The sequence below is a fragment of the Hyperoodon ampullatus genome, assembly GCF_949752795.1.
Source record: "Hyperoodon ampullatus genome assembly, chromosome: 6".
Taxonomy (NCBI): domain Eukaryota; kingdom Metazoa; phylum Chordata; class Mammalia; order Artiodactyla; family Ziphiidae; genus Hyperoodon; species Hyperoodon ampullatus.
This window is the reverse complement of record NC_136919.1, coordinates 992,872-1,018,566: the sequence shown is the minus strand read 5'-3', so window position 1 is coordinate 1,018,566 and position 25,695 is coordinate 992,872. Positions and strand designations below refer to the sequence as shown.

General features: G+C 62.6%; 3 protein-coding genes across 3 annotated transcripts; 1 reads left to right on the top strand and 2 right to left on the bottom strand.

The window, feature by feature from the left end:
* Positions 1–941: 941 nt before the first annotated feature.
* LOC307054123 (endoplasmic reticulum mannosyl-oligosaccharide 1,2-alpha-mannosidase-like) lies at positions 942–12,454 on the top strand (the record flags this gene model as incomplete). The annotated part of the gene is made up of 13 exons (XM_079705652.1): positions 942–1,052; positions 1,455–1,563; positions 2,269–2,384; positions 3,359–3,513; positions 3,765–3,874; positions 4,934–5,119; positions 5,849–5,997; positions 6,370–6,558; positions 8,401–8,591; positions 9,312–9,432; positions 10,013–10,210; positions 10,296–10,427; positions 11,189–12,454. 13 exons carry the CDS (start codon positions 942–944, stop codon positions 11,390–11,392), a joined length of 1,971 nt encoding a protein of 656 aa, XP_079561778.1. The 3' UTR covers positions 11,393–12,454.
* A 1,040-nt stretch (positions 12,455–13,494) lies between these two features.
* Positions 13,495–17,181, bottom strand: DPP7 (dipeptidyl peptidase 7; the record flags this gene model as incomplete). The annotated part of the gene is made up of 13 exons (XM_079706329.1): positions 13,495–13,868; positions 13,993–14,063; positions 14,393–14,457; positions 14,620–14,776; positions 14,872–14,990; positions 15,413–15,473; positions 15,660–15,826; positions 15,922–16,003; positions 16,083–16,218; positions 16,445–16,608; positions 16,691–16,830; positions 16,916–17,029; positions 17,100–17,181. 13 exons carry the CDS (start codon positions 17,179–17,181, stop codon positions 13,736–13,738), a joined length of 1,491 nt encoding a protein of 496 aa, XP_079562455.1. The 3' UTR covers positions 13,495–13,735.
* Positions 17,182–19,517: 2,336 nt separating this feature from the next.
* On the bottom strand, positions 19,518–24,671 carry LOC307054267 (uncharacterized protein; the record flags this gene model as incomplete). Its single annotated transcript, XM_079705864.1, has 6 exons — positions 23,697–24,671; positions 22,876–22,991; positions 21,747–21,901; positions 21,386–21,624; positions 21,077–21,164; positions 19,518–20,142 (listed from the first exon to the last, which is right to left on the bottom strand). The coding sequence occupies exons 1-6, from the start codon at positions 24,433–24,435 to the stop codon at positions 19,518–19,520; spliced, it is 1,962 nt and encodes a 653-aa protein (XP_079561990.1). The 5' UTR covers positions 24,436–24,671.
* Positions 24,672–25,695: the final 1,024 nt, after the last annotated feature.

Genomic DNA, 25,695 nt, shown 5'->3' with positions numbered 1-25,695 from the left:
TCAGGATCGCTATTTAGGGCACCGGATCTCGGAACAAGGAGGCATTAGGATCCAGGTAGGCTTCATGGCATTCTGAACTTCCCCAAACCTAACACTAAGCCCCACCTCCAATGGACTTTCATACAAAGCAGCCCTTCCCAACTTCCCTTTTTTCTCTGTAAAGTACTATTCCTTTCCCTGGTCTCTGGACATGGCTACTACAGGCTATATTTGCACACCCTTAACTGCAATTCCTCTGCCATTCCTGAATAAACTCATTTTGCTGATAAAATAGCCAGCTATTTTTAAGGTTGATAGGTCCATGGATGAAAACTCCCAGAGCCTCTTACTCTGCAACGGGCCCCCCGTCCTCTCGCTGACCCCGGCCCCCCTCCCAGGTCCCAGCCCCTCCAGGCTCTGGGGCACGCACCCGGGTCAAATCCACCTGGTGGGGGAGGGCGGGGTCGGGACCTGGGGTCCAGGGGCGCAGAGGCAGCCCGCCGACATGGCGGAGCGGTGGCACACCTGCCCGGTGTCAGCGCCGGCCCGAGAAAGCCCGGCCCATCCCACGGCCCACAGGCCCTGGGGAAGCCGCGCGGGGGCGCAATGACAGGGAAATCCCAGGGGAAGCGGCTCGAGCGGAAACCACACCAGCTGCGCAGCCACACCAGCCAGATGTGCGCAGGAGCGAGCAGTGTCGGCGTGACGTCACCGCGCACGCACGGAGGCGCGCCGTGGGATGTAGGCCCGCACGCAGGAGCAGCGACGGCGGGCGCAGGCGCAGTGGGACTCCGAGGGCGCGGCAAAGGCGCATTGGCTCAGAGCGATGGGCGGGGAGTCGACGGCTCCGCGATGGCCGCCTACCGGCGGCGGACCTGCCGGCCTCACTACCCGGCTCGGAGCCGGGCCTCCTGACGACGCCGGAGGGCGAGGCTCCCCGGCCCGCTGCCGCTGCCGCTGTCATGTATCCGCCGCCGCCGCTGCCGCCGCGTCGGGACTTCATCTCGGTGACGCTGAGCCCCGGCCGGAGCTATGACGGCGGCCAGGGCCTGAGGCGGCGCTCGTTCTGGCGGGTGAGGGGCGGCCTGGGGGCCTCGCCGGGGCGAGCGCACGAGCGGGGCCGGCCCCGCGGCTCCCGGGGTCCCGGGCTGCAGGGCCGAGGCGAGGCTGGCGGAGCCTGAGCCAGCACACGCGGGCTGCCGGTCTTTCCCCGCTGCCCACGTGTCAGCCAGAAACGGTCTCCGCGTGGGTCTGCATTCTCCTCGAACGCGGGCCCGTGCGGTGTGTCGTCTGCAGCAGTATCATCCCAGCCTGCGGCCCCTGCCGAGAGGCAACTTCCCCTGGTTCAAAAGCAGCAGAGCCCACGCTGGGCCTCCGGAATTCCTCGTCGTCCCCACGGAGTGTGTCACAGTGGGAGAGATTTCCAGCTGTGCCCTTTTCAGTAAAAAGTGTCACTGTCTGTCTCTCTCGCTCAGAAATGGAAGCAGCTGTCGAGGTTACAGCGGAACGTGGTCCTCTTCCTGCTGGCGTTCCTGATGCTCTGCGGCCTCCTGGCCTACATCAGTGTGGCCGACGAGTGGAAAGGTACCAGCTCCACGATTCCGCAGTGACCCGTGGGGGTTCCTGAGGGCGGACTCAGCGGCAGCAGCGCGATCTCGCGGCTGCAGGAGGCATAGACGTCAGCACATTGCCAGGAAGTCGAAATACAGAGAAGCCTAGAGTGTTCCCAAGCCCCGGCTAGGAGGTGGCTGTTAATTTGAGGTTGTGTGACTGTTTCCCAAATGTCTGCTGTGAGGACCGGCATCTCACCCTGTCTGTCTCACAGTGAGAGTCAGGTCCTGAGGCTGAATGCTGAGTCTGAACGTGTCGCGTGGACTTCCTCACACGCGCTACCGGGAGCTGGGAAGGGCCGGGCAGGGTGCCAGTGAGGAGGTGCAGGGTCCCTTCTGAATTGCTCTAGGATGGCTTCTTTGAGGAGGAAAGCTAAAGAGCCGCTGTAGGTTTGCTCCAGTAAATGGCCCGTGTGCCACCTTGTGCCCTTCCCGAAACGGAAATCATAAAGGCAGAGCAATGGGGATGTGGGTGGGGATAAGGACAGAAACTGCCAGGTGCTTTGGAAAAGGTTTGATTCCCTTTGGCCATTCTCAAATTGCTTGAACTGCCCTCTTCGGAGGTCCCACCGCGTTCTTTTACACGGAGTCATAGCTGTGTGGATGCTGTCTCGAGTGCACGTTGAATGTTCTCCAGGCTTTGTGGCGAATTTGAGATAAAGTAGATTCTCTTGTTTAGCCGTGGACAGCAGGTCGGAAGAAGGGCCGAAGATGACACCCGCAAATCCACCCGTCTTGCCAGCTCCTCGGAGAGCAGCTGAGAACCCGGAAACCTTCGCGGGGGCGTCACCTCAGGTACTTTGAATAAACTACACGCGGAGTTGTAACCCGGGCCCGTGCCAGAAGCACTTGGGAACAGTACGTGCTGTTTCAGACAGACTGGGAAGAGTTCTGTTTCTTACCGTTTGTTTGAGGTTTTAACCTCACACTCCTTACTCTGGGCTGCTTGGGTGAAGGAGGCGGGGGGAAAGGAAGAGGGCCATCCTGTCTTTCGTCTTTGTGCATCTGCTGTGCCGGATCCTTGGTAGGTGTGAACGAGAGCCATCCCTTTTCTCTGGGAGCTACTGGCGGGGGACACTCAGGCGGGCGCTGCGCTCTGGACCTGCCCAGACCGAGTTGCTGGGGGCCCGAGCGTCAGTCGGGCCTGGGAGAGAGGTTTGGGAGTACACGGGTGCGTGGTGCCTGCTGTCCAGAAAGGGGGAGGGAGGGGCGCGGCCTAGTCCTGGGGCGCCTTCCTTGGGGGGTGTGAGGAGGATGTGGAGACTAGAGGGCACGGAGGAGGTGCCAGTCACGCGCACTGGTCAGGGCTGGCTGGGAGCCAGGAGGGGCGCTGCCCTCCCCGCAGCGCTCTGTCACTGACCGGCCACCTCTGCCACACCCTTCCGAGGATGAAGCTGAGGAGTCCGGGCGCGGGCCTGCGACAGTAGTGTCATGGGGCCGTGCTGGCTCTCACCCTGCCGGCCCTGCTACCCTCAGGGCCTGACACCCGGAAACGTGCCTGCCAGGGGCTTAACCCGCTGTCCACGGTGGCACTCGCCCTTTGGCAGAGCCTCCAGCCGGTAGTCAGGGCCAGGAGCTGGCGAGTAAGGGGCTCCTCCCAGAGCTGCCTGTTGTACGAAAAATGAAAATAATTTCCTCTGGGAAATTGCAGCTGCTCCGCCAGTCCACAGTGCTCCCTGCACGGGGCCGGGTCAGACTGGGGGCAGCGTCGCAGATGGACGATTGAATCATTTCACGAGTGACTCTTGTCTCTTCTCGTCTCTGTCCAGAAGCCTCCAAGGCATTTCCGACGGGGACCACCCAACCTGCAGATTAGAGCCCCCGATGGAGACGCCAAGGACAGGAGGCAGGATGAGGCCCAGAGGAGGGCAGAGGCAGCCGGTGAGGCTCGCCGGGAAGACAACGTGCAGGGAAACCGCGTCAGGTACAGCAGAGATGGACTGAATGGAACGCAGGGGCCGTCAGGCATCTCTGTGGTGTTTCTTTTCCTGAAAAACAGAGAACCAGCCTGGTGCATAATGCGCCTTCTGGTTCCTGTTCCTGCAGACAGTGTGTGCCCCGTGGGGGGTGGGAGGGCGTGGAGGCCGAGTCTGAGCCCAGCTCGGCTGCGACCTCGACCTCGGGGCCTCAGCACCTCTGCCCCTGCTCTGAGCGCTCTCTCTCCTCCCGCTCCAGCTGGAGGGGCACAGAGACCGAACCGGAGCAGGGCCCCCAGCTCCCTCCGAGAAAGGCAGAGGCCGCCCCCAGGCCTTCCCCGCAGGCCCTCAGGACGAGGAACAGTCCAGGTAAGGTCCCGCCTGCGCCCTCTCGGGGGCCACCCCCCACCCCGGGCACTCTGAGGAAGGGGGCGTGTGGACACGCACGAGAGCGGCGGGGTGGCGGGGGGCTCCTGCCGTCCCGTCCCAACGAGCGCTGCTCAGCCTTGGACACCCAGGTGCAAGGACGCGCGGGTCTCGGCGTCAGGCACCCCTTAGAGCTTTGCTGACGACGTGGGGCTCCTTGGCGGCTGTCGTCCGGTGGCCGGTGCTGCAGCTGCATAGGAACGTGTGTGCGGGAGGCTCGTTTCCTGCCTGTGTCCGGGCAGCTGGGGGCCTGGGTGCTGCGGTCCTCATGTCGCCCCTTGAGGGGTCAGTCTGTCCTGTTGCCATTCCACGGACAGGAGAACTGGGTCTGGGTCCCCGCCGGGACCCTCTGCTCTTGGTGCTGGAGCCCCCAGGGAGGACGAGAGCCCTGAGTGGGGACTTGTGGCCACGCACGTGGAGACTTGTGGCCACGCACGTGGGGACATGGGGCGACCGTGTGGGGTTAGAAATGGACGGCAGAGCCGTGAGTGTCAACACTGACGGGACGTGTGGTGAAGCCGTGGACACGTTCCCTGCGCGGTAGCCCCGTGTGTGCGCGTGGTCCTCCCGCATGTGGCGGGAAGCAGCCTCTGGATGCGCCCTGAGGGCACCCTGGGGAGTGTCCGAGCGGCCTTGGTGGTGTCTGCTCCCCATTTTGTCCCCGTTGGAAGTGCCCCCAGCTGATCGGGCAGGACACGGCACTGCTAGACGAGGTATTTTTGTCCGGGTCACCAGCGCCTGTCATGTTTGATGTCCCCCAACCAGAGTGCACATCACAGCCGTAGTGGTCCCACGGCCTCCGGTCCTTTGCTCTGCGAGTGCTCACTGCCCTTCGGAGGGTGGTCTCCACTGGGCCCTGGTGGAGGCGGATGGGCCCGGGCCAGGCAGCGGGTCCTGCTCAGACCTTCACTGCAGCCCACGGTGCCCCCCGTCAGCCTCACTCGCCGTGGGGCCGCAGAACAGCTCTGTCCAAGTGCCCACGCCCCGCTTCCCTCCTCGCAGCCTCGCACAACGAGCGCCAGAAGGCTGTGGTCGCTGCTTTCCGCCACGCGTGGGCCGGATACCGCAAGTTCGCCTGGGGCCACGACGAGCTGAAGCCCGTGTCCAAGTCCTTCAGCGAGTGGTTCGGCCTCGGCCTCACGCTGATCGACGCCCTGGACACCATGTGGATTTTGGGTCTGAAGAAAGGTATCTGCTCATCCCTAGCATGGGGGCCGAGCTCTCGTGCGTGACCCTTGGGCCTGAGCGAGCCTGGCCTGGGAGGTGACCACGTGCCGTGTCCCGCTGGGCTGTGCCTCCCCTCATCCTGGGTGCCAGGGTGGCCGTGCTGGCCGTGGGCAGTTCCTTTGTCCCCTCACGTCCAGGCAACCAGGGGATGCTCAGGACAGGCGTCCCCTGCGCCCCCTGCCGAGAGCTGAGTGAGGCTGTAGGTGGGCTTCCAGGGGCGTTCCCAGCCCGTGTTTCTGTTGCAGTCAGGCGGGGGCCCAGTGGTGGGAGGTGACACGTGATCTGACGGAGCCGCCAGCGCCCCGAATCTCTCCCTAATGTCCTCCTGTGCCGCGCAGGTGGGGCTACGTTGGGATGGTGTGTCTCTAGGTGTTTCTAAACTGGCATTTTAAACATTTGCTTTAAGTTTTCTGATTGGGCTGAAGACTGCCTGCCACTCACTCACCCTCGTGGTCCTCTGTAGCGTGGCTGTGATTGTCAAGCACTTGACCTCGTGCTGCATGCATGGCCTTCCCCCAGCTGCACACTGGCTCGATTTTTTTTGCGGGACTGGAAGCCTTCAGGGTCCCCTCTTGCACTAGGAAGTGACGTTAAAACCCTGCAGGGGATGCATGTGGCCCCAGAGGGAGCCGTCAGGGAAACGCTTGGACTGTTAATTTGTTCCTGTATCTCTGCTGTTTCATGTGATAGAATTTGAAGAAGCCAGGAAGTGGGTGTCCCAGAGGTTATTATTTCAGAAAAATGTGGACGTCAACCTGTTTGAGAGCACCATCCGGATCCTGGGGGGTCTTCTGAGCGCCTTCCACTTGTCTGGGGATGTCCTCTTTCTGAAAAAGGCTGTGAGTGTCCCGGCACCAGCTCGTCTCACGTCCTGGGGGCACCGGGGTCTCGAGTGCCGCACAGTCGGTCCTTTTCTCGTGGGATCAGGGTGGGGAGGCGTGTGTTTGCAGTCTGCGCTCCCCTCCACGCGCTCGAGTCTGTTTCCGTGCACGTGCGTGGCTGAAGTGGCCCTGCCGCCCGCAGGCATGGTCATTCAGAGCTGGTTGAGTCCAGGTCGGTTTTTGCAGCTCTTCAGGGGTGGGGCCACATGAAGCCAGCACACTCATCTCTCCACTGGATTAGATGGAAGCAGGTGACGGGTTAGCGTCATGCCATGGAGACGGGCCGCTCTGGGACAGGGATCATTGACTGATCGCTGTGTTGTGTATTAGGAGGACTTCGGAAATCGGCTAATGCCTGCGTTCCAGACACCCTCGAAGATCCCGTACTCCGACGTGAACATCGGCACTGGAGTTGCCCACCCACCGCGCTGGACCTCTGACAGCACGGTGGCCGAGGTGACAAGCATTCAGCTGGAGTTCCGAGAGCTCTCTCGTCTCACGGGAGTTAAGAAATTTCAGGTACGGGGGAGGCTGTGCTTCCAGCTGGAGCGGGTTTGCAGCGGGGCTGTCTCTGCTTCAGTGGGGCAGGTGCAGGTCTGTGTGGTCATTGATCCTGGGGCCTGAGACCGGTGTCGCTTTTGGTTTTGTCCCACGTTTTTCCTGGTGAATCCCGTTATCTCGTGATATCACAGGTGCAGGCATGAAAGGCACTGACTGGAGGGTGAGTCCTCCGCCCGGCCCCACCCCCGTGCAGTCCCGTGTCCTTAGGGTCCTGGCAGTGGACGTCTTGTTTGGCGCTCTGCGTGGCCCCGGGTCCACCTACTGTTGTCCGGGACACTTCTGAGCCAGCGAGGGCGGCCAGCTCTGTCGTGGCTGCTGCCGTGGGATGTGTGGAGTTACCGGGTTTTGTAGCCAGTTCAGTGCAGATGACATCGTGGTCGTCCCAGCTGTGGCACCTGGACTGTGCCCACGCACATGCCTGTCCTGGGCGGGCGGCTGGAGCGGTGTTGCTGGCATGGCTCCTGCTGTGTGGCGGGACCAGCAGGTGCACGTGGAACAGAGGGCTGACTTGTGGTTTTGTTCTTGGCTCTCCGTGTGTTACTGCCTCTAGCAGCGTCTGCTTGCCCGCTTTAGGCAGGGCCCCTCCTGTGGACGACGTCTCTGCTTGTGGGCCTTCCTCTAAGGTTGATTCTATTCCTTCAGCTTTTTTCCTCCCCCTCCTTTTTTTTTTTTTTTTTAAGATGGCATTTTATTTGTTTCATTTTTTAAAAAAATTACTTACTTACTTATTTTTGGCTGCGTTGGGTCTTCGTAGCAGTGCGTGGGCTTCTTATTGTGGTGGCTTCTCCTGTTGCAGAGCATGGGTTCTAGGCGTGCAGGCTTCAGTAGTTGTGGCTCCAGGGCTCAACAGTTGTGGCTTGCGGGCTCTAGAGCACAGACTCAGTAGGTGTGGCGCACGGGCTTAGTTGCTCAACTGCCGCGTGGGATTTCCCGGACCAGGGCTCGAACCCGTGTCCCCTGCATTGTCAGGTGGATTATTAACCACTGTGCCACTAGGGATGCCCTCCCTTTTGTATTTAATTGAGATTTAGTTTATATATCGAGAAATCCTGTCTTTTTCTGTGTACATTGCGTGTACTCACGTGTTTGTGACTGTCATTGTTATGTAATTCCAGAACAATTCCCTCACCCAGATTGTACCCAGCACTGTTTGCCGACCCCCTTTGGCAGCCGCACAGGGCTGGGCTCTGGCACGTGCCCCATTCTGGACAGTTCGTGTCCCTCCTGCAGTGACTGCAGTCTGGGCGTTGAGTGAGCATGGTGTCCTCAAGGTTGCAGGACTGGTCAGAATCCTTCCTTTACGAGCGCAGACAGGCTTCATCGTGTGGGTTGACCGTGTGTCTGGACGGTCACCTGCCGAGCTTTGGCCTGTGTCCCACTGGGGATCTTGACAACACGGCTCCTGTCAGGTCCGGACCTGCACAGACGTCCTCGTGTGTTGTCCAGCCATACTTGTACCTGTTAGTGGGTATGTGATTGTGTCTTGCTGGATCGACTTTTCTGACAATCAGTGGTTCGTCTTCTGAGTTTGCGTGTTGGGCTGCTGTGTATCTTCTGTGTATAAGTGTGTCGTCAGGTCCCTTGCCCATCAGCGGACTGAAGGGGTCGTGTGCACGTTGTCAGGATGCATACACGCACTATGGTGGCCACTTACAGCTAAAATGTCCCCCAAGGGTGGGGGCTGAGAACCGTGGCGAGGGGGGGTTCAGCCCTGTGGTCGGGCCCCGGGGCGGCAGCGTCCGAGGAGCGCAGCCCTCTGTGCAGCCCGCGCTGCTCACTGCCCTGCCCTCCCCTGCCCAGGAGGCCGTGGAGGAGGTGAGCAGGCGTGTGCACTCCCTGCGCGGGAAGAAGGACGGGCTGGTGCCCATGTTCATCAACACCGGCAACGGGCTCTTCACGCACCTGGGCGTGTTCACCCTGGGCGCCAGGGCCGACAGCTACTACGAGTACCTGCTGAAGCAGTGGATCCAGGGGGGGAAGAAGGAGACGCAGTGAGGCCCGGTTCTCAGCTCTCGGGGTGGCGGGAACCGGCAGCCGCGCCAGCCGGGGCCGGTCTGCGGGGCGGGGCTCTCCTCACAGCCTGTGTGCAGAGCCAGGGCCCGGCCGGCCGCGGGGGTCCACGGCCCGTCAGTGCCGGGCAGCCGGGCTCTTCCTCGGGCCTGTGGCCGCCCCTCTGGCGTCGGCTCCCGCGGCAGGCACCTGGGCCTCCTCGAGCTTAGTGCCCTGACCCTGAAAACGCACGCTTCCCCGGGGAGCAGCGGTGGCTCCTTGTCCAGTTTGGAAAATAGAGATTAACCCTCACGTGGGTGCTGGGATCGCCTCAAGTCTCAGGCCCAGGGGTGACAGTGACCCAGAATCAGGGGCAGGGGCAGCTCCAGGCCATCACCCACGGGTGAGACGAGGGTGTCACCAACAGGGGAGCCCGTGGGCTGGTTCAGAAAACCGGGATGAGCGCGTCGGGGCCAGGGGCTCGGCGGAGACTGCTCTCTGGTGGCCCCTTGGGGCTGGTTGGGAGGCACGGGCCCTGGTGAGGGGCGGGGGCAGAAGCCCACGGGGCTGACGCGGGCCTCCACGCGGAGACTGGCGGGGCGCCACCCCAGACGGGGCAGCCACGAGAATGGGGACGGGAGCTCAGGGTCGTGCCCTTTCCCGGAACACGGGGGCTGTGCGCCCGCCTGGGCTGAGCACACGGGCCCCGCTGGTCTGCACAGGCTGCTGGAAGACTACCTCGAAGCCGTGGAGGGAATCAAAAAGCACCTGCTGCACAGATCTGAACCCGGCAAGCTGACCTTCGTGGGGGAACTCGCCCACGGCCGCTTCAGCGCCAAGATGGTGAGCAGGGGCCTGGTCTGACGCGGCCGAGTCGGGTCTTGGGGCTCCGCCCTTTGTCCTTGACATCGGAGGGCTCTGAGACTCTGGACGTCGGAGGGAACCATGCGATTCTGGCCACGGAGTGTGAGCCGTCACGAGTGGACACGGGCTGCATGGCCTGGGCTGTCCCGTGATGGGGGGAGCTGAGGTCTTGGTGGTGCCAGGGCCCCTTCCCCAGAACCCCCTCCTCCCCCCGGGGCCCCTCCCCTGCTCCAAGCCCCGCCTTCCATGCTCCGGGGGACCCCTGCCCCCAGCTCCCCCTTCCGCCGTTCTCCTGCTGGGGCTCCATCGGCCCTTTGGGGCAGGAGGTGAGGGAGACCCGGGTCAGCATGTGCTCCCCGGTAGATGGTGGTCCTTCTAGCAGCTTCTGCCCTGCGCACGTGGGGCCCCCGGTGTGTGGCCTGCAGTTCAGTCCCGTTGGAGCCCTGCCGGCACTCAGGCCTGTTGGCTCCCGGGAACACGGGGGGCCTGATAATGCTGGACCCGTGTGGAACCCGTGAGGCCGCAGGTCCACGGTGGTGAGGTGACCCTCTGATTCCAGGACCACCTGGTGTGCTTCCTGCCAGGGACGCTAGCTCTGGGTGCCCACCACGGCCTGCCCGCCGACCACATGGAGCTGGCCCGGGCGCTCATGGACACCTGCTACCAGATGAACCGTCAGATGGAGACGGGGCTGAGCCCTGAAATCGTGCACTTCAACCTGCACCCCCAGAAGTCCCGTAAGGACGTGCAGGTCAAGGTGAGCCATGCTGGGGCCGGTGTGGCTCAGGGGCGCCAGGGCAGGGGCGTGGCAAGGCTAATCCTGAGCCCGCATTCCTCCCCAGGCGGCCGACAGACACAACCTGCTGCGGCCCGAGACGGTGGAGAGCCTGTTCTACCTGTACCGCCTCACGGGCGACCGCAAGTACCAGGACTGGGGCTGGGAGATCCTGCGCAGCTTCAACACGTACACGAGGGTGAGGGCCCGCCCGCCGCCTGGTCCTCGTCCCCAGCTCCTCGCCGCTGCCTGCCGTGTGGGCTGGCTGGGGGAGGGGCCCACCCTGGCCACGAGGGCCCAGCTGCCTAGCACTGCCCTCAAGGTGTACATGACCAGGGGGCCAGGGCATCCCTCCTTCCTGTCTCGGGGGGCCAGCCTGTGTGGGGAGGGTCCCTGCAGTGGCCCGAGGTGCACAGAGCGTGTCCCTCCTGGGTTGTCTGTGTGGCCTGGGCAGCACTTTCCCACCCGGAGGTGACTTCTGGGCTGCTGCTCCCCAGGACGGGTGCCATGACCACCACCACCCCCGCTGTGCTCAGGCCCAGCTGCCCATCGTACAGCCGGGGCCATGGCTCAGAGAAGGTCCCACCCTGCCCAGGGCCCACTGCCCACCCCAGCAGAGCTGAGACTTGATTTTTGCCCTGTGGCACGTGAAGTGCTGGGTTGTACACCGCTTGAGGGATCTCCGGGCTTTTGCAAGACCTGCACAGGTCCTGGAGGTCGCACTTTCCATCTGGTCACTTGCAGGCTGCTGGCATCCCCCAGGGGGTCCCTGGAGGAACCACGGCTGACCTCCAGGGTGGCCAGTCCCTTTGTGGGCCTTGGGGTCCTCACCGCCCCAGACCCTGCCCTGGGGGGCCGTGTGCTGCGGTGGGGCAGGGGGCTCGGGAGGGTGCCTCTGGCCTGCAGCCCTTGAAAGGGCTGAGCCTGCGTTGTGACGCTGTGGCCTTGGCTCTCGTGCAGGTCCCCTCGGGCGGCTATTCTTCCATCAGCAACGTCCAGGACCCCCGCAATCCCCAGCCCAGGGACAAGATGGAGAGCTTCTTTCTGGGGGAGACGCTCAAGTACCTGTATCTGCTTTTCTCCGACGACCCAGACCTGCTCAGCCTGGACACGTACGTGTTCAACACGGAGGCTCACCCCCTGCCCATCTGGGCCCCCTCCTAGGGCCGGACGGCTCCCGAGTGGGTGCTGCCCGGGGACTGATGAGTCCTGTCATGGAGGGTGCCTGTCGGCAAGACCCTAGCCCTGACCTTGGCTGTGTGGTGTCCTCCCAGCTGGCTGGAAGTGCTCCAGGCCGGGCTGATGACAGAGGCCAGCGGCAACTGGGCCAGGACGTTTCGGGGCCTCATGGCTGCTTGGGGTGGCCACTGGGCTTCTGGTGCTCTGCCGCGGGTTCTGGGCTTCTTGCCTGGTTCTTATCGGGACACCGTTAGGAACAAGTAGGAATGAATCAGCGCTGTGATTTCGGGAGGTCCCGTCGACCCGGGGAGCCTCTTCCTTCCTCCTAAGAAAATCAAATCGTGACTACATTCCTGAAACCCGAATGCCCTCCTGCTGGCCTTGCAGGGCTTCCTAGGGGTCCTGGGCCCTCTGGTCACCCTGGGCCACACTGGGTCCCCAGAGCCCATGATGAGAGATGAGATGAGCTGAGGGGACAGCCTGGGTACAGCTTAGCCTCGGGGCCTCACAGCCTGTGAACGCACCCCAACCTGGGGTCTCAGGGCATCTGTGACCTCATGGGGATCCGGGCCCCTGGCTGGCTGTGGTGTCTACACGTTGGACTCAGGGATCCTCTCCTTGCCCTTGCAGGGGCTGGGCGGGCAAGTTCACTGGCTCCCAGGCCAGCCCTGATTGATGGACTTTTCAGAGGAGATAAAAGTACATTTGTTCTAACTGGCACCTGCTGTGTCTTTGTTTCCGGAATCGCAACTGTGAAACAGGGAGGGGCGGCAGGGGCAGTGTTTGGGTCAGGTCTGACCTGTCCAGAGGTCAGCTTTGCCCCTGCCCCTGGGGGGAGATTTGGGAGTGTCAGCTCCATGGGGCAGGTGCTGGCCATAGCAGCACCCAGGGTGAGAATATGCCTGTGACGGCTGCCAGCGCCAGTGAGCATGGCGGGCCCCACCTGCTCTGTCCGCTTCCCTGGCGTGTGGGGTGGTCTGCACCTGGGGCTCCTAGGGTGCCTGGTCAACCTATCTCATTACTTTTTTTAAAAAATAAATTTATTTTATTTAATTTTGGCTGCATTGGGTCTTCGTTGTGGTGCGCGGGCTTCTCATTGCGGGGGCTTCTCGTTGTGGAGCATGGGCTCTAGGCATGCAGGCTTCAGTAGTTGCGGCATGCGGGCTCTGTAGTTGTGGCTCACGGGCTCTAAAGCGCAGGCTCAGTAGTTGTGGCGCACGGGCTTAGTTTCTCTGCGGCACGTGGGATCTTCCTGGAGCAGGGCTCGAACCCACGTCCCCTGCATTGGCAGGCGAATTCCTAACCACCGCACCACAAGGGAAGCCCTCATTCCTTTTCTTTAGCCGGCTGTGCCCATGCCTTAGGACTGACCCCAGGGTGGCTTTCCAGAGAGAAGCCAGGATCCTGGGCCTCCGCTGGCCCTAGCTCCCAGGCCCTGGTGACCCTGTAGGACAGGCCAGCCCTTTCTCCATGTTGAACGTGAGGAAACTTCGTTCTTACTCCTAGAAGCCTCTACACAGGCACCGGACCCGGGGTCAGGCAGGGCCTGGCCCACCGCTGTGGCCCCTCCTCCGCTCGCACCTTCTGCGCTCACCCTCAGGGCTGCCGCCCTCCACTTGCCCAGGTGCCCAGCAGGTGTGCAGGGCCTGTGTCTCAGTCAGCCTCTTGCCCTGCCTCACAGCTGTGGCTGCCTGCCTGGCAGGACCTCCCCAGCTGGAGGGTGCGTGGTGCTCCCTGTGCTACCCTGCCCCCCGACCCCCATACCCCAGCGCAGGAGCCTCTTGGGCAGCGGTGGGTGTGGGACTCGGGACAGTCCCACACGGCGGGGCCTGAGTCTGCTGAGTGAAGCAGACTGGTCCCCCGGCCCCGCCCAGGCCTGGCCCCAAGCAGGGGGACTTGGGGGCTTCAGGGCTCCCCAGACGGACACTGCCGTGGTTGGGGACGAAGAGGACGAAGAGGACAACTGAGAAGGGAGGTGGAGACTCACTGGGGTGGCCTCTCGTGGTGGTGTGGGTTGGCCAGCCGTGGGAAAGGCCGGCATCCCCCGTCACCCAGGACACAGATGGGAGCCGAGGACCCTGCTTTATTTATCAGCTGAGTTTAGGAGGTGGTGTGAGCGTCTTCACTGTGTCCAGGGCCTCAAGACAGGACAGGACATGGGACAGGACGTGCCTGACAGGCCACCAGTGTTTGTCCGGCCTCTCCCTCGGGAAAGGCCCCGCCCACCCTGGCCGAGCTCCAGGTTCAGGAGGTTGGGCGGGGCTCCTCCCCCCTCACTCGCCTCAGGCTCCCAGCAAGTCCTCTCTGGTCCTGCGGGGGGAGCACCCCTCAGCCTCGGAGCCCGTGCTGTGCCAGCCGCAGCCGTCGCTCATGCCTGGCTGCCTCGACCCACTTGCCGATGAGGGTGGCCTCTAGCCTACGTGCCTCCACGACAGATGCGGGGTCTTCTGGGTGGGACGCTCTGAGGAGCGGGCGTGGGGGGTACTCAGCAGGGCTGGCAGGCCCCGAGCCTCACACCACCCTAGCCCACGTCCACCCATCGGCCCAGGCCAGGTACTGCACCCCCTCCCCAGGCAGGACTGCACCTGAGGTCCAGGTGATGCGCTCCCCCGTGGATGGTGATGGCGAGGACTGACATGCTCAGGTTGCTCTGAATCTGTATCATTGAAGGAGCCTCCGTGTCAGGGGTGCAGACTGTGCTCTGGGCCTCAGCCTTGCAGCACAACCTGCTGGGAGGCTGCATGTCCCAGCTTGTGGGGTGCAGTTAAAGCAGTAGTTTGAGGTGACTGCACAACCCTGAATGGTCCCATTAGAAATGAAAGGTGAAGATTAATGAGCCAGAAGTCAGGTCGCCATAAGAAGTCAGGAATAGAACCAACAAAGGGAGAGGAGGGAACAATGGAGATTGGAACAAAAATCAAGGAGGTCCAGAGCCAAGAGTGCTGGGACCCACACAGGGGCAGGGACTTCCTGGCCGTGACTCACCCCTCCCCCTGCCCAGGGGTCCAGGTCACCGTTGGAGAAGATGATGTTGCTGGCAGCTGTGAGGTCTGAAACGGATAGAGCAAGCAGTGGTGGGGACCAGGTGGGGACCCCCAAATTTGTGACCCAGGGACTGGATCAAACTCCAGCTATATCGAGGGAGTGTGGGAAACAGAGGCAGCTCAGTGCAGGGGGAAGGATGCCGCCCCCAACCCTGCCTTGAGCCTCACCGCCTCCCCCAAAGCTGGTCTGCAGCCAGTCCTGCCGGGGCCACACGCCCCACGTGTCCAGGCAGTACTGCTGGCGCAGGGCTTCAGTGAAGGGCAGGTCAGGGAAGATGTCCGACACATTGTTGCTGGAAAATGTCAGGTTGATCTCAGTGCAGGCCTGCGGGACACCCGCACCACCATCAGGCCAGGGGGCCAGGACACCACATGTAGCACCCCATACCTGGCAGTCCCAGGCCCCCAGCTCCCCCATACCTGGTAGTCCCAGGCCTTGGCATCAGGGCCCAAGCCGCAGCCCGTGGGGTCGGCACAGACCTGGTACTGCACGTAGATGTCATAGCAGGGCTCCGTGCCCGAGGAGTTGTACACCAGGCCTGGGGGAGAGGGGTCCTGGGGCTGGGCGCCTGGACACCCACCCTGCCCCCTTAGACGGGTCCAGCAGGTGTCAGGGGCTCTGGGGTCCTGTGGGCCCAGTGAGGAGTGGAGTGGCTGGAAGCTGTACTGTCAGCTCCTGTCCTGGCTGCTGGGATGTTCCCCCTCCCAGCAGGGTGGGCTGAGGTGCGATGTGCGGCCCTTTGCACCGGGGACCTCCCAGAAGGCCCTTGGGTTCGCGATCTCCAGGCTGGGCCACAACGGGGATGCCCACTTCCTGTCCCAGGGGCCAAGTGGAGGCTTCTGTGCTCCCCGCCCCCGTACAGCCCTCACTGCTGCCCGCCAACTCCTCAGCCCACCCGCTCCCCTGCCAACACCGAGCCCCTCACGCTCGACACCAGCCCAGGCAGGTGGGCAGACGCACCGGCCAACGATCGGAGCCCCCTGATCCTCTGGCTCTCACTCAGCAGTCGGTCGCAGCCAACCTGTGGGTGCCAGCAGAGCCCCTCAGCCAGCCACCCACCTCGAGACCTTCCCTAGTCGCAGGTCCCAGAGTGGGTGCAAGGTCCTGGAGCTGGCCAGCCCTGACCACCCCAGGGCAGCTGGGCCCTTCCCTGTCCACAGGACACTGCCCTCCCCGGGTTCCCGCCAGCCAGGGGTGGGTGCCTCGCCTTGACAGGGTTGGCAGGAAGGTGTCCCACGAAGTCGGCAGGGTACGGGTAGTCCATCATAGCCAGCAGGGTGAAGGCATTCCGGGCAAACCCGAAGAGTTGGGTCAGGTCCCCCGGGCCAGAGAGTGGCCAGCAGGTGCCGAACTCCTGGCTGACCGTGTCATAGGCTGCCAGGAGGAGCAGGACAAGGGCCTTTGGAGTCTTCAGGCACACGTGGGGGAGGGGGAATGGGGGACAGGGAGGCAGGGGGCAGCCTGCTCACCTCCCTGTAGGAACAAGTCCTTGATCTGCCGGAAGGCGTCCCGCACGGCCTGGGCACACTTGGGACTCTGGCCCTCAAAGTCCTGGAGGAAGGAAGGGTGTGGCTGCACCCGCCCGCTGGGCTGCCTGGGGGAGGGGTCTGGGGCCGGAGGCTTCACTTACCGCGGAGACGTCCCGGAAAAACTGGTAGGGGTCACCGAGGCCTGCCACCGCGACGACAGGTGCGCTGGCCGCCAGTGCCCCCGCCACGAGGTGGGGGTACTTTATCCTCATGTAGGCGCTGAGCATCCCCCCATAGCTGGGCAGGGGCGCAGGGTTAGCTGGGTGGCTCCCCACGCCACCCCTGTAGCACCCCGCCCCCGCCGACCCCAGTGCGCCTCCGCGACGACACCTGCCTCCTCTCTCCTTTCTCAGAGCCCCCCACCCCATGCCTCCAAAGGACCCCCAACTTCCAAGACCCACAGAAATTCTGGCCGGGGCCAGGCTTGCATTTGTTCTGGGAGAGAAAGGAGACAAGGACGCACCTCCCGCCAAAGGCGATGGCGGGGGCGTCCTGGGCCCCAAGTTCCTGCCGAAGTGCCCGGAGCAGCCCCGCGTAGTCGGCCAGGGCCTGCTCCACCGTCAGCAGCTCCGTGTACCCGCGGCACCTGGACCGCTCACCGAACGGGAGAGACTTTCCGTAGTACCGCTGTGGGCAGGCGACCAGGGGTCACTGACCCCGCGCCCCGGTCGGGCCCCCACTCCCACCCCCAGCCCCAGCCGGTACCCACGTGCTCGGCAAAGACGACCAGGGCCCCCTGCTGCGCCGCCAGCTCCAGGATGAACCCTGAGTTGTTGGCGAAGGACCACACGTCCCCCTCGTTGCCCGTGTAGAAGAATATTGGCCCCTCGCCCCTCTTCCAGAACTTCTCTGTCGGATGGAGGCAAGGGGGCAGGTGAGGCGTGGGGTGCCCGTCCTCATCCGACAGCAGGAACTGTCCCCAGGGCGACCTCACCTGACAGCAGGAACCGCTGGCGGAAGGTCTTGTTCCCAAACCTCTCGAAGTTGAAATGGTCCAGGAGCTGCTCGAAGTAGGCCTCCTGAAAGTCAGGGTCCGTGGCTCTGTGGGCTGGAGGGCACAGCGCTCAGCGGAGGGGACCTGGGGGTGCCGAGTGGGGGGCCCGCGGGCCGGCACTCACCCCTGGCCTCCAGGCTGCGCAGCTGCAGGGCCAAAAACAGGGCCAGGGCCCAGGTCAGGGCCGCCTGGCGCGGGGAGCTCATGTTCACTTTCCCCGCCAGCTTCGGGTCAGGTGGGCGGGGTCACGTGACCAACAGGAAGCCCTCACGTGACGGCCTGGGCGGGGCTGTGAGCAGCACTGCCCTCTCCTCCCGGCGGCCAGCTTCCGGGTCCTCAAGCTTCTGGCACTCCCGTGTCACCATGAAGATGGTAGCTATGGGGGCACAGGAAGTGGGCTGAGGGCTCGAGGGCCCGGTGCTGGGGGCGGGGACGTGCCTGCCCAGTCACCCCTCCTCTAGCGGCCACTGCTTAGGGCCGGGCACCGTGCCACACACGCACTGGGCAGGAACTGACTGCCCCACTGCCCAGCCACCTCCTGGCCACACGGCGTTGTCCTGGGTCGGGCCCCCCAGCGGGCAGCCCCAGGGGAGGGTCACGTTCAAGGGAAGGGTTGGGGAAGGCCACCTCCTGAGCAGCTGCTCAGAACGACCCCTGAGAGGGAGGGAGGGAGCCTTAGGAGGATGGGGGTGGGGGCTCCGTCGAGGTCGGCCGCCCTGAAAGAAGAGCCTGTCCTGTCCGAGCAACAGTGAGGGCCCGTGTGGCTGGGCAGGGGGCGGGCGAGCGGGGGCCTCGGAGCCCAGGCAGGAGTTTGGGCGGCTCGTGGGGGTGGAGAAGGCTAGGAGGCCAAGCCTGGGATCTGGGACCCTCTCCCCTCCCCCTCAGGCCAGCCCCTTCACTGGCTCCGCAGTACCCACAGGACGGAAGGGCCACCTCTCCCCCGGTGCCAGTCCAGGGCCTGGTGAGGGGCCAGACAGGCCAAGCTGGGCGGCCCGCTCAGCACAGGTGGGGCCGTGCTGACCACAGTCCTGCTAGGGACGTGGGCAGTGAGCCAGGCCCAGAGCAGGTGGGGAAGTTGGCCCCGCCCCAGGCAGCAGAGGGAAGGGGAGCCACCCATTCCCACTCCCAGGACTATCCCCGGCCAGCTCGACCCCCAGGCTCTGCCCAGGCCTGGACTGTCTGGTGCTGGGACGGCCCAGGCTGGGCTGGGGTCCTGGGCTCTGGTCACAACCAGGAAACCGGGCCAGCTGGCCCATTGGCTTTCCCTCACACAGTCCCAGGACTGTTGCTGTGGCAGTCAGCATGGTGACAATGACTGTCCATCACATGACACCACCCTATGGGTGTAGTCACCCTGAGGTCACCCAGTGCCATACCACAATCATCCCACAGTCCCTGTCCCCATCCCATGTCCCTGTGTCCCCATCCCCATGTCCTCATGTCCATGTCTCCGTGTCCCCATGTCCCCACCTCCCTGTGTCCCCATCCCCATGTCCCCATCCCCATGTCCCTATCCCTGTGTCCCTGTGTTCTTCATGTTCCCGTGTCCCCATGTGCCCACCCCCGTGTCCCCGTCCCTGTGTTCCCATGTCCCTATGTCCCCGTCCCTATGGCACCATCCCTGTGACCCCATGTCCCCCACGGCCCCGTGTCCCCATCCCTGTGTGCCCACCTCCATGCCCCCGTCCTTGTGTCCCCATGCCCCCTTTTCCCCATCCCTGTGTCCCTGTGTGCCCAGGTTCCCATGTTCCTGTGTCCCTGTTCCTTGGTCCCCATCCCCGCACCTATGGATGCCTGTCCTGTGTTGGGAGAACTACACTTGAAGGCCCCCCACGGCCTCTTCAGGGTGGGGGCCAGGACAAGACACAAGGACTCACAGCCCCTTCCCCTGGATGGCAGCCCCTCCCCAGGCTCCTCCCACTTGCATCTCTTCCTCTATCTGAAGCGGCCGTGGGCGAGTTCCCCCACGAAGGTCAGCTTGCCGGGTTCAGATCTGTGCAGCAGGTGCTTTTTGATTCCCTCCACGGCTTCGAGGTAGTCTTCCAGCAGCCTGTGCAGACCAGCGGGGCCCGTGTGCTCAGCCCAGGCGGGCGCACAGCCCCCGTGTTCCGGGAAAGGGCACGACCCTGAGCTCCCGTCCCCATTCTCGTGGCTGCCCCGTCTGGGGTGGCGCCCCGCCAGTCTCCGCGTGGAGGCCCGCGTCAGCCCCGTGGGCTTCTGCCCCCGCCCCTCACCAGGGCCCGTGCCTCCCAACCAGCCCCAAGGGGCCACCAGAGAGCAGTCTCCGCCGAGCCCCTGGCCCCGACGCGCTCATCCCGGTTTTCTGAACCAGCCCACGGGCTCCCCTGTTGGTGACACCCTCGTCTCACCCGTGGGTGATGGCCTGGAGCTGCCCCTGCCCCTGATTCTGGGTCACTGTCACCCCTGGGCCTGAGACTTGAGGCGATCCCAGCACCCACGTGAGGGTTAATCTCTATTTTCCAAACTGGACAAGGAGCCACCGCTGCTCCCCGGGGAAGCGTGCGTTTTCAGGGTCAGGGCACTAAGCTCGAGGAGGCCCAGGTGCCTGCCGCGGGAGCCGACGCCAGAGGGGCGGCCACAGGCCCGAGGAAGAGCCCGGCTGCCCGGCACTGACGGGCCGTGGACCCCCGCGGCCGGCCGGGCCCTGGCTCTGCACACAGGCTGTGAGGAGAGCCCCGCCCCGCAGACCGGCCCGGCCCCGGCTGGCGCGGCTGCCGGTTCCCGCCACCCCGAGAGCTGAGAACCGGGCCTCACTGCGTCTCCTTCTTCCCCCCCGGATCCACTGCTTCAGCAGGTACTCGTAGTAGCTGTCGGCCCTGGCGCCCAGGGTGAACACGCCCAGGTGCGTGAAGAGCCCGTTGCCGGTGTTGATGAACATGGGCACCAGCCCGTCCTTCTTCCCGCGCAGGGAGTGCACACGCCTGCTCACCTCCTCCACGGCCTCCTGGGCAGGGGAGGGCAGGGCAGTGAGCAGCGCGGGCTGCACAGAGGGCTGCGCTCCTTGGACGCTGCCGCCCCGGGGCCCGACCACAGGGCCGAACCCGCCCTCGCCACGGTTCTCAGCCCCCACCCTTGGGGGACAGTGTCTGAAGGCCACAGCTGTGGCCCCGGACCACCTGCCCAGGATGGCTGTGTGCTCCCGCTTCCTGCAGGGGAGCCAGGCACGTCTGCTTCCGAGCCCGGGGTTGCTGCTGATGGTAACAACTGCCCCCATGTTCTCAGCCACCTGGGGAAACTCCTATTCACTCCTCATGACCCAACCAACTTGGGCTCACCTGAGTTCACCTGTCCGGCCCGGGCGGCACATGTGTCTGTGTCCCCACAGCTCGGTGCACATTTTATCAAATCCCTCAGGATCCAACACACACACTCGTGTCAATTCATACACTTCCCTGGGGTGAGCTGCTTTATTCCTCTTTGTTCTCTTGCAACTACCAAGACATGGCAACATGGGTGCCTGGCAAGTGACTCTTACGAGCAAGTGGCTCATTTCAGGCAGAATTGCAGAACTGCCCTCATGTGTGTGGGAACCTATATGAATGGTGTGTGTTCCCTTCCATCATTAACGCACGCTCACTGTCCTAGGGCAGCACCTTATAGGCCACAGCTCAGTACAGGGACTGGAATTCAACAGGATGAAGCCCCCGTCCCACCTGCTCAGGTGCTGTCTGTTCTCTTTGCTCAGATGGCAAGGTCCCCGGGACATTCAAGGGACGCATTAGGGCACCAAAGGCGGCTGTGGTGAACAGAAGTTCACAACCAGAGGCAGCTTCCCGCCACACGCGGGGGGACCACGTGCACACACAGGGCTACCGCGCAGGGGAACACATGTGTCCACGGCTTCACCACACGTCCTGTGTCGACACCCACGGCTCTGCCGTCCATTTCTAACCCCACACGGTCGCCCCGTGTCCCCATGTGCGTGGCCACAAGTCCCCACTCCAGGCTCTCTTGTTCTCCCTGGGGGCTCCAGCATCGAGAGCAGAGGGTCCCGGCGGGGACCCAGACTCAGTTCTCCTGTCCATGGAATGGGAACAGGACAGACTGACCCCTCAAGGGGCGACATGAGGACTGCAGCACCCAGGCCCCCGGTTGCCCGGACACAGGCAGGAAACGAGCCTCCCACACACGTTCCTGTGCAGCTGCAGCGCCGGCCACTGGATGACAGCTGCCAAGGAGCCCCACGTCGTCAGCAAAGCTCTAAGGGGTGCCTGACGCCGAGACCCGCGCGTCCTTGCACCTGGGTGTCCAAGGCTGAGCAGCGCTCGTTGGGACGGGACGGCAGGAGCCCCCCGCTGCCCCACCGCTCTCGTGCGTGTCCACACGCCCCCTTCCTCAGAGTGCCCGGGGTGGGGGGTGGCCCCCGAGAGGGCGCAGGCGGGACCTTACCTGGACTGTTCCTCGTCCTGAGGGCCTGCGGGGAAGGCCTGGGGGCGGCCTCTGCCTTTCTCGGAGGGAGCTGGGGGCCCTGCTCCGGTTCGGTCTCTGTGCCCCTCCAGCTGGAGCGGGAGGAGAGAGAGCGCTCAGAGCAGGGGCAGAGGTGCTGAGGCCCCGAGGTCGAGGTCGCAGCCGAGCTGGGCTCAGACTCGGCCTCCACGCCCTCCCACCCCCCACGGGGCACACACTGTCTGCAGGAACAGGAACCAGAAGGCGCATTATGCACCAGGCTGGTTCTCTGTTTTTCAGGAAAAGAAACACCACAGAGATGCCTGACGGCCCCTGCGTTCCATTCAGTCCATCTCTGCTGTACCTGACGCGGTTTCCCTGCACGTTGTCTTCCCGGCGAGCCTCACCGGCTGCCTCTGCCCTCCTCTGGGCCTCATCCTGCCTCCTGTCCTTGGCGTCTCCATCGGGGGCTCTAATCTGCAGGTTGGGTGGTCCCCGTCGGAAATGCCTTGGAGGCTTCTGGACAGAGACGAGAAGAGACAAGAGTCACTCGTGAAATGATTCAATCGTCCATCTGCGACGCTGCCCCCAGTCTGACCCGGCCCCATGCAGGGAGCACTGTGGACTGGCGGAGCAGCTGCAATTTCCCAGAGGAAATTATTTTCATTTTTCGTACAACAGGCAGCTCTGGGAGGAGCCCCTTACTCGCCAGCTCCTGGCCCTGACTACCGGCTGGAGGCTCTGCCAAAGGGCGAGTGCCACCGTGGACAGCGGGTTAAGCCCCTGGCAGGCACGTTTCCGGGTGTCAGGCCCTGAGGGTAGCAGGGCCGGCAGGGTGAGAGCCAGCACGGCCCCATGACACTACTGTCGCAGGCCCGCGCCCGGACTCCTCAGCTTCATCCTCGGAAGGGTGTGGCAGAGGTGGCCGGTCAGTGACAGAGCGCTGCGGGGAGGGCAGCGCCCCTCCTGGCTCCCAGCCAGCCCTGACCAGTGCGCGTGACTGGCACCTCCTCCGTGCCCTCTAGTCTCCACATCCTCCTCACACCCCCCAAGGAAGGCGCCCCAGGACTAGGCCGCGCCCCTCCCTCCCCCTTTCTGGACAGCAGGCACCACGCACCCGTGTACTCCCAAACCTCTCTCCCAGGCCCGACTGACGCTCGGGCCCCCAGCAACTCGGTCTGGGCAGGTCCAGAGCGCAGCGCCCGCCTGAGTGTCCCCCGCCAGTAGCTCCCAGAGAAAAGGGATGGCTCTCGTTCACACCTACCAAGGATCCGGCACAGCAGATGCACAAAGACGAAAGACAGGATGGCCCTCTTCCTTTCCCCCCGCCTCCTTCATCCAAGCAGCCCAGAGTAAGGAGTGTGAGGTTAAAACCTCAAACAAACGGTAAGAAACAGAACTCTTCCCAGTCTGTCTGAAACAGCACGTACTGTTCCCAAGTGCTTCTGGCACGGGCCCGGGTTACAACTCCGCGTGTAGTTTATTCAAAGTACCTGAGGTGACGCCCCCGCGAAGGTTTCCGGGTTCTCAGCTGCTCTCCGAGGAGCTGGCAAGACGGGTGGATTTGCGGGTGTCATCTTCGGCCCTTCTTCCGACCTGCTGTCCACGGCTAAACAAGAGAATCTACTTTATCTCAAATTCGCCACAAAGCCTGGAGAACATTCAACGTGCACTCGAGACAGCATCCACACAGCTATGACTCCGTGTAAAAGAACGCGGTGGGACCTCCGAAGAGGGCAGTTCAAGCAATTTGAGAATGGCCAAAGGGAATCAAACCTTTTCCAAAGCACCTGGCAGTTTCTGTCCTTATCCCCACCCACATCCCCATTGCTCTGCCTTTATGATTTCCGTTTCGGGAAGGGCACAAGGTGGCACACGGGCCATTTACTGGAGCAAACCTACAGCGGCTCTTTAGCTTTCCTCCTCAAAGAAGCCATCCTAGAGCAATTCAGAAGGGACCCTGCACCTCCTCACTGGCACCCTGCCCGGCCCTTCCCAGCTCCCGGTAGCGCGTGTGAGGAAGTCCACGCGACACGTTCAGACTCAGCATTCAGCCTCAGGACCTGACTCTCACTGTGAGACAGACAGGGTGAGATGCCGGTCCTCACAGCAGACATTTGGGAAACAGTCACACAACCTCAAATTAACAGCCACCTCCTAGCCGGGGCTTGGGAACACTCTAGGCTTCTCTGTATTTCGACTTCCTGGCAATGTGCTGACGTCTATGCCTCCTGCAGCCGCGAGATCGCGCTGCTGCCGCTGAGTCCGCCCTCAGGAACCCCCACGGGTCACTGCGGAATCGTGGAGCTGGTACCTTTCCACTCGTCGGCCACATTGATGTAGGCCAGGAGGCCACAGAGCATCAGGAACGCCAGCAGGAAGAGGACCACGTTCCGCTGTAACCTCGGCAGCTGCTTCCATTTCTGAGCGAGAGAGACAGACAGTGACACTTTTTTTTTTTTTTTTTTTTTTGCTATACGCGGGCCTCTCACTGCTGTGGCTTCTCCCGTTGTGGAGCCCAGGCTCCAGACGCGCAGGCTCAGCGGCCATGGCTCACGGGCCCAGCCGCTCCACGGCATGTGGGATCTTCCCGGACCGGGGCACGAACCCGTGTCCCCTGCATCGGCAGGCGGACTCTCAACCTCTGCGCCACCAGGGAAGCCCACAGTGACACTTTTTACTGAAAAGGGCACAGCTGGAAATCTCTCCCACTGTGACACACTCCGTGGGGACGACGAGGAATTCCGGAGGCCCAGCGTGGGCTCTGCTGCTTTTGAACCAGGGGAAGTTACCTCTCGGCAGGGGCCGCAGGCTGGGATGATACTGCTGTAGACGACACACCGCACGGGCCCGCGTTCGAGGAGAATGCAGACCCACGCGGAGACCGTTTCTGGCTGACACGTGGGCAGCGGGGAAAGACCGGCAGCCCGCGTGTGCTGGCTCAGGCTCCGCCAGCCTCGCCTCGGCCCTGCAGCCCGGGACCCCGGGAGCCGCGGGGCCGGCCCCGCTCGTGCCTTCTGCCCCTCCATATGTATAAGTTCCTTGTGCGGCATTAAAGAACTCCTGAGGAAAAAAAGGGTCCAACTGGGAATTTCCCTGCAGACCAGTGGTTAGGACTCCACGCTTCCAGTGCAGGGGGCACGGGTTCGATCTCTGGTCGGGGAACTAAGATCCTGCGTGTTGCCTGGTTCGGCCAAAAAAAAGACCTCCTGAAAAGCAGGTTCAGGACAAACTGAAGAGGACAAAGTGACTATGGTCATTGCCCCGGGAGACTCCTGACCCACCAGGCCTTGTAATATGACCACAGTGACTGCAGCAGGCACATTTAGAATTTTGTTTAAATTTTATTTGTTTCATTTATTTATTTTTGGCTGCGTTGGGTGTTCGTTGCTGCACGCAGTCTTTTTCTAGTTGTGGCGAGTGGGGGCTACTCTTCATTGCGTTGCGCTGGCTTCTCATTGCAGTGGCTTCTCTTTTGGCAGAGCACGGGCTCTAGGCGCGCAGGTTTCAGTAGTTGTGGCTCGCGGGCGCTACAGCACAGACTCAGTAGTTGTGGCGCACGGGCTTAGTTGCTCCGCGGCATGTGGGATCTTCCTGGACCAGGGCTCGAACCCGTGTCCCCTGCACTGGCAGGCGGATTCTTAACCACTGAGCCACCAGGGAAACCCCCAGCAGGCACATTTATTGAAATGAGGTAAAGTTCAATGTTCACAACTTAAGTTCGGGATCAGAGATGTGAAAGAAACAAGAACCAGAAGGGACCTCTTGCAGGGTCTGTCTGGGGAAAACGCATAAGAGTTTTGTTTCTCCTTAATTTTCATGAGACCATGAGAATCAGAAATTACAGAATGAAGGTAAGGAAGATCATATTAATTGTTTTTTTTTTTTTCTCCTTTGGTCTCCTATCAGTGGCTGGACAAAAACCTCCTGATTCTAGGCAGAAGTAAAAGAAAAGCAGCATTTGGGACATACACCCGAATCAGAGGAAGAAGTCCTTATAAAGTTTTAAATGGTGACGCGGGCAAAGTTTATCCAAAGGAAATGGGTTTGAGAAGAAACCTTCTGAATGTCTTAGCTCAAGAGACCAGCTTGAGGAAGGACAGACGACTGAAGACATGAGAAAGCAGACAGGCAGACAAAGCATTAGGTAGCAGATGTCAGCGACCAGAAAAAAAATTCCACCTAATTAAAATATAAATCTAATCAGATAACCAAAACCCCACTGAGGGAGTTATTCCTGGAAACCCCCCCACACACACTCAAGGCTGAGAGTGTCAATGAAATACCAGAGTTCAGTTCAGCGTGAACGTACT